General features: G+C 44.1%; 1 protein-coding gene across 1 annotated transcript; it reads left to right on the forward strand.

The window, feature by feature from the left end:
* The first annotated feature begins 1,675 nt into the window (after nucleotides 1-1,675).
* On the forward strand, nucleotides 1,676-6,026 carry dusp6 (dual specificity phosphatase 6). The gene is made up of 3 exons (XM_005751153.1): nucleotides 1,676-2,688; nucleotides 3,024-3,458; nucleotides 4,757-6,026. Exons 1-3 carry the CDS (start codon nucleotides 2,286-2,288, stop codon nucleotides 5,068-5,070), a joined length of 1,152 nt encoding a protein of 383 aa, XP_005751210.1. The 5' UTR covers nucleotides 1,676-2,285; the 3' UTR covers nucleotides 5,071-6,026.
* The last annotated feature ends 1,468 nt before the right edge of the window (nucleotides 6,027-7,494 follow it).

Raw genomic sequence — 7,494 nt, forward strand, 5'->3', positions numbered from 1 at the left:
TTCCAAATCAGTCTTCAAATGAATCCATAAATGCCTTATAAGATGTAATACTGCAGATTTGTGCATGTTTGTGTTTTCCTGCTGGGTCCTTTAATAATATCGCTGTAGCATGGCTTCCGCTCGAGGCTTCAGCTCCTCTTATATGATAAAAGTGTCAAGTTGCTGTTACAGTGTGATGTTAATTGGACCCCACTGAGCCTGCACAGGTCATGCAAATTAACAGGTAGTCTATTAAAAGCCTTTGTGTGTGTGATCTGCGACCCTCGTGGCTTCACATAACCCTGAAACAGTGAGTCTGTCAGCGCTGAAAGAGGGTTAAGACAGTCAAATGATCCGTCTGATTAAAGTGAAATGGTCCAACATTTCAGTCTATGCCACTGGCTAGGCTTCATGCACTTTGGATTATGGGAAACAAACAGATACTAAAATGTAGTATTATTGGGACAATGTATGATTCAGAAGAAAAAACAAAGACAATACCACCAAGGGTTACATAAGATAACGTGACATCTTCGGAACATACAGCAGTTTCACAGGACTGTCGGGCTAGTGCGAGACAGAAAAAAGAGACGGTGACATTGAACCAGCATCACCCACACAAACAAACCTCTTCATTCCAGTGAAGGCTGCACAGACAGAAATAGCTCCAGTGCCGTTGTGTGCTCACAATATCGCAGAGAAACATTTTTTTTTCATCTGAGGTGATTTCAGCGGCCTTCCACCAAGTGGGCAGAAAAAAAACGTGAATTGCAGAAGGCCACTTTTTTGTTGTCACATAGCAACTGGCTGCTGCTTTATTCTACCGAGAATATATATTTGTAGCAGAAATTTATGGAGCTTGAGTTTTTCGAATTTATTTTTTATGGACAAAGAAATAATAATTTCCTTCCATGAGAGCGCACCACTGTATTTAATCCTAAATTCATGCCCACAGAAACAAGTGGAAACAATATAAGTGATCACACAGGGTGGGGTAGTTAGCATTGAAAGACAAGACTTTTTTTTTTTAGAAAAACAAACAAAGGTTACAGGTCATATCTCTCAGCAAGGCGCTGATCCTCCGTCAGATGTGCCAGACCTCACTGGATGCAGATCAGCTGTTTCCGGAGTGAGGAAGAAAATGAAATTGCACCAAAGGCGTTCTGCCTGTAAAGCCCACATTGAGCATGGCTTTACTGTCGCGCTATTACAGTGTAATATGTTTTTTGAAAAAATATATATATGGTTCTTATTATACTTATTATATTATGATGGTTAATGGTAAGACTTTCAATATAGTGCATGCATTAGAGCGGTTCAAACAGCTCTAAGTGAATTAAAACTTCCAGCATGTTGAAAAACGCACACCGCATTGTTGCAGACTAGCGTTGTAGCCTAATTATCGCGACGCTCTTTATTTGAAACTCGTGTGTGTGTGTAACTGTGAGCTGAGGCCGCTCCCGCCCTCTCCGTCTTCCTTCCTTCCCCCTGCAGTTCTTGTGTTTGTTTGCACACACTTGATCCGGAGCGGAAATTCCTCTCCGTTTTTGTGAATGACAAACTCATTAACGATTCATCAACACAGGCCGCTCTATCCGGCCCCCGTTTCTAAGGCGACCGCTGCTGCCGCGCTTCTGATTGGTCGCCCCACAAAACGTATCCAATGGAACGCCTCCTGTTTGTAGCCATTCAGCAGCCTGGCGCCGCAGAGAGCGCAGAGAGTCAGAACCTGCAGAGAAACGATCTACAGCACAGACAGGCTGCAACAGCAGGCAGAGACGGGTGCATACCCCGCATGCTTCACAGCAACAAATCCGCCTTTCTGCTCTGGATCTCCATAAAAATATTAGATACACAGCCTGTATACGCACAGAGAGAAAGAGAGGTGGAAGAGCAGCCGTGGAGTTATATAAGAAGAGAGGAAGCTTCAGCCTCGTCGCAGGGCCGGTATGACTCATTGATAAATAACTCAGGCTCTCTCCAACCAGATGCATGAATGAGGAACAGTGTGGGCAACCTACTCTCGGGAGATCTCTGAAGGGAACAGGAATTCCTACGTCCCGCAACACACTGGATCCAAAAGAACGTTTGGAGTGAGTCTTGACAAGCGTGACGGTTTTTATTTTGACTCTTTATTTAGTTTTTTAAGCCGTTGTTCTCAGAGTTGTGTTGCCGAGGGCCCTCTCAGCAGCAGATCAGACTGAAAACGAAATTCCAGACAGATATTTGTGCCTGCTGCTGAAGCCGAGAAGCTCCCCGCTTTTCCTCGACACCTTTTTCCCCCCTTTTTTAACTCCTGCTTATAAATGCTTGACAAGCTCAAGCCCGTCGTCCAGCTTGACTCGGTTATGGCGATCAGCAAGACGGTGGGCTGGCTCCGAGAGCAGCTGGAGACGCGCAGGGACGGCCTGCTTGTGATGGACTGTCGGGCCCAGGAGCTCTACGAGTCGTCTCACGTCGAGACTGCCATCAACGTGGCCATACCCAGCCTCATGCTTCGCCGGCTTAAGAAAGGCAATCTGCCCGTGCGCTCTCTGCTCTCCAACGGAGAGGATCGAGACAGGTTTGTGCGGAGGTGCAAGACGGACGCCATCCTGCTGTACGACGAGTACAGCCGAGAGTGGAACGAGAACGTGGACGGGGGCTCCGTGTTGGGTTTACTGCTGAGGAAAATGAAGGACGAAGGCTATAAGGCATATTATCTGGAGGGTGAGTGGAATTCATTCACATTTTCGGGCACGGCGGCTGCCGCTGTTCATTCACAGGCTAGATTTTCGCGCAGACGTAGATTTCTGGCGTTTTGATTAAAGAAATATATAGTCATCACTCTAAGGTTAGGTTACACTTGACTCCTCGCACGTCAGTAATTACTGAAGAGGGTCTTAATTTACTTCGAAGAGACGCGTAACCAGATTTTATGTGTATTAAGCTTCTTTTTTTCTTTCTCAGAAAATAATAATTTGCCGTCTGCAGTGTGCAACTTATGCCTGCTGTGTGGCAGGCAGAAACGGTGTGTTCATTGCATCTGTTTTATATATTTCCAGGTGGCTTCAGTAAATTCCAGGCCGAGTGTCCGGCTCTGTGCGAAACCAACCTGGATGGCTCGTCCCACAGCAGTTCCCCTACTGCCCAGGTGCTGGGCCTCGGTGGGCTGCGCATCAGCTCTGACTCCTCGGACATCGAGTCTGATATCGACCGGGATCCGAGCAGCGCCACAGACTCGGACGGCAGCCCGTTATCCAACCCGCATCCCTCCTTCCCTGTAGAGATCTTGCCGCACCTTTACCTGGGCTGTGCCAAGGACTCCACTAACCTTGATGTGCTGGAGGAGTACGGGATCAAGTATATCCTCAACGTGACTCCCAATCTCCCCAACCTCTTTGAGAACGCAGGAGAGTTTAAGTACAAGCAGATCCCAATCTCGGATCACTGGAGCCAGAATCTCTCTCAGTTCTTTCCCGAAGCCATCAGCTTTATTGGTAAGTAATCCCGCAGAACTGGAAACGCTCTGCAGATTAAATCTTGTTGGTTAGGTTGTGTACATGCTTATTCATTTTTTAGTACTGCTTATAATTATTTAAACTCCAAAATTAGCTTTTGAGTTTGTGAGACCATAAATAGTAATACTGCGTCAGTCTGCAAAATATAGAACATAGAGAAAAAAAACCCCATCAAGTCCTCACAATTTTGAAGAAGGATTCAACTCAAAAGTTGGGTGTTTGATTAGTATTGTTCTTGTTCCCTACTTTATGACACGCATGCAGGCAGAGTAAAGGGGCAAAAACAGATAGCTGGGGGCATAAACGTATTAAATGTGATATATATTATCACTGGCAGGAAGTTCTTAGGTTGTTATTGTGCAATTGAGATTAGATGAAGTGTCCCTGGCTGTGGTCTTATCAGTCAATCAGACAGGGACACACAGAGCAGGCAGATTAAGGCATTGTGTAGAGGCAGAGGAACACAAGTCTGCCTCCAATGGTGCACAGGCAAAATGCACTTGGTTTGACTTCAGTGGAAGACATTCTGGCCCTATCTCTTGTCCCAGGGCTTGTGAAATTGCAGCACAAAGGGCGATGTTGAAACTGGAGAAAGGGGAGAGTGAACGAGGGGAGGGCGGTAATTCAAGCGCAACAGGAAGGAAGTGGCATTGAAAGTAATCTAGGACATGGCATTGCCCCCCCTCCCCTCCTCCTCCCGCCACATTACAAAAGGAGCCATTTACGGCCTGATGACATCCTGTTCGCCTTGACAGGGTGCCCTCATGACTCCTACATTTACACGCCCAAATGGCACCATTGTCAGAGTAACCCTAGCAAGCGGAAGAATGGTTTAATAGACCGTAATAGTCAATTTCCCAGCCAGCTACTCTAGGCCAAAAGAAACCAAAGAATGTGAGCTCTGTTTATGTGCAATACTGTCATAGCCCCTGTTTATTTACTGACATGGCTGGGAGATAGGATAATAAGTTCCTGGACCTGCTTCAATTTCCAACAAAGCGTGACTTTAAAATCACAAAGATTTGATTATTGATTAGTTGCCTAAAAGAAGCATAAACAATGAGAGCTTCTCTGCTTTGTGCTTTTCAGATGTCAGGAATGTTTTTTCTTCTGATCAGTATCCATGCAGACTAAATCTTTGGTCTTTGGACTGTGAGAGTAACAAAACAACAAACTGGGATATCTACTCTTTCCTAGTTATCTGGAATGATGAAAAGCTCTAAAGATGTTGTTTATTTATGATACAAAATTTCCACCCCTTTCTTTTCTTCCACCAGATGAAGCTCGGGGACAGAAATGCGGCGTCCTGGTCCATTGCCTTGCAGGCATTAGCCGCTCTGTCACAGTGACGGTGGCCTATTTGATGCAGAAGCTCAACCTGTCCATGAACGATGCTTACGACATTGTCAAGATGAAAAAATCCAACATCTCACCCAATTTCAACTTCATGGGTCAGCTTTTGGACTTTGAGCGCACACTGGGTCTGAAGAGTCCATGTGATAACCGCATGGCACCACCAAGCCAGCAGCTCTACTTCACCACCCCGACCAACCACAACGTCTTCCAGCTGGACCCCCTGGAGTCCACGTGAGGTCTGCTGTCACCACTCCTCTTCTCATTGGGGGTTTTGTGGGCCTCCTATTGGAAAAGCTGCAAAATGTTTTCTCTTTTTTCCGTCGTCTGCTGTGCGACATTATTGATACAGCTGGTCTGAGGCGACAGCTGCTGAGTGTGGTTACTGAAGGGCCATAGCTGTCTGACCGAAGCGCAGCTGCTGTTGACTAAATGAGGAGAGACAGTACAAGAGACAGGAAGCGAATCATTTAAAGTGTGCAGATACTTACTACAATCAGATTTTGCTGTAAGACTCTGGTCTTTTTTTCCGTATTTTTTCAGTGTGTCTAAGGAAGCCTAAAGTGATTGATTGGACAGCTGTATGTTATGCTTCAAAGTTCAAAGGCTGGTGTGCCAAAGAGACCTGATTGTTCAAAGTGGACAGATAAATGAAATCCTTTTGTATATTTGTTTTGGGGTCTATTACTAGTTCCTCCATGACATCAGGGTGCATTGTCTCCTTCATCTTCTGTGAAGACTTGCCTGCATGGGGCTCAACTACCCTGGCTTTAGAAGGCACACAATATAATGGACTTTATTTTACATTTGTGGAGTCTTTTCAAACATTTATACGGTGTGTATATATCTTAATATAAAAGACAATACGGTAAAAGCCTTGCTCTAGTAGTATATACCCTTTGGCACAAGTGGGTACTGAAGATTTGCTTTGTTTCATATTCTACTTTTATGTAAGCATACAAACTGTGTATTGATCAATATGTTTGAGTTGATTATGCCAAAAATCAAGTAGGCTTTCCAAGAATTGTGTACATGTGTAATATATTCAATAAGCGCTTTGTGGCTGGCCTTTTCTTTTTGCACCTGTCCTCCCACAAATCAAAGTCACCTTGGCCATTTGCCTTACTTTTGAGCTTGGAAGATTTCTTTCCCCTTTTTTTTGCACATTAACCTTCAGAGAAATGTACTTTTTTTGGTTACAGTATCCCAGATAGATTTGTTTTGTTTTCTTACAAAAAACCCCAACCAAACCTAGAACGATTATCACTGAAGTTTATAAATTGGGCTCCATGCTTAAGAACTCAAGCAGTTCAAATGGCCAAAGGTGGAATTTACTGGATGTCTCTGAAGGTTAATTTAAGAAATCATGATCTGTGGGTTAAATATTTCCGATGTGTGGAAAAAGCAGGGAGCTGTGTTTGCTTCGCTTCTTCAGGGAAAATTCTGTGAAATGCAGTTTTCACTTGACAAGACGAGACAAAATTAAATCCAGAACTTCGGAGAGTTGCCCCCACACCCCCCGTAGAGGAAACCACTATGTTGCCCTCTACTCACTCCTTCCAAACTCCTCTCTTACGAATGTAAAGGAAATATAAGTTATTAATAAATTGCTATTTTGTCTACACGTTCCGCTTCTTCTGCTTGTTTTTCCATTGACACATTCGTTGGTGTTTTGTCTCCACTTACAGTAACACATTTATGTAAGTGTCTCCTCACCTGCAGTACAGTTGAGTGTTAACCAGCTGGCCAAGTCACGACAAAAAAGAGTCGCAATGAATCACGAGGCTGTTCACAGAGTTCTTGTTTTCCATTAACTACAGCACTTGGAACATTTCCCACTTTACTTTCCAGTACAGAGTTAGCATGTCCTGTTACATGATGCTTGTGTAAGATAGCACTGTGCACACTCTGTTCTGCTGTGACAATAGGAAACTACAATAAACTACCCAGCAGGTGCAAAGTGATTCCAGTCCTGCTGTAACTAGCCCAGCTGGTTTTACCAGGTGCTAGTCTACCATGAGGTCTTTGGGTTCAAAACAAACATTCCCTTGGTTAACTTGTGAAGGCAGCTCCTCAGCACTCAACCATCAAGGGAAGCATAAAGTACAGAGATAAAGTATGATTTGATAGGAAGAGCAGTGGCGTTTACTCCCTGAGAACTGGAGACTCAGGAGATAATCTCGACGGTGTAGCTTAGGTGTCGTGTTCTCAAGCGAGCAGCAACTTGTTTCACAGTTTGAAGAGACTATTCCCACATCAACACACCAGCTGCTGTGTGTGTGTGGACTATGTGGAAATGAGCAAGCCAAGCAGTACCACAAGGTTTGATCGTGACAGAGCTAGGATTGTTAACAATAAAGGATATGGAAACAGTGACTTGTATGCAGCATTTTTGTCAACTAAGTTCTTGATGTGCATGTATGACACAGTGCAAAAGCCCACACACGAAAGATTCCACTGTGTAAGTAGACACAATCCTTACCTAACTCTTACTGCTAAGAGTTGGTCAAAATAAAGATGTAAGCAATGCAAAACGTATTAGCAACCAGCTACAATTTTACATAACTACAATAAAACACAGCATGCAATATATAATCCATATCAAAAGTAAACAATGGAAAACATGAATTGTAAGTATTTTCTTTTACTATAGAATAAGCAA

Source organism: Pundamilia nyererei, unplaced genomic scaffold, assembly GCF_000239375.1.
Source record: "Pundamilia nyererei isolate P.nyererei 1_Seehausen unplaced genomic scaffold, PunNye1.0 scaffold00301, whole genome shotgun sequence".
NCBI classification, from domain to species: domain Eukaryota; kingdom Metazoa; phylum Chordata; class Actinopteri; order Cichliformes; family Cichlidae; genus Pundamilia; species Pundamilia nyererei.

Excerpts from the sequence above, each read along its gene's own strand:
- dusp6 (XM_005751153.1), top strand. The coding sequence starts at position 2,286 with ATGCTTGACAAGCTCAAGCCCGTCGTCCAGCTTGACTCGGTTATGGCG. Across the intron at positions 2,689-3,023 it reads TAAGGCATATTATCTGGAGG|GTGGCTTCAGTAAATTCCAG; the intron begins GTGAGTGGAATT and ends ATATATTTCCAG. Across the intron at positions 3,459-4,756 it reads CGAAGCCATCAGCTTTATTG|ATGAAGCTCGGGGACAGAAA; the intron begins GTAAGTAATCCC and ends TTCTTCCACCAG.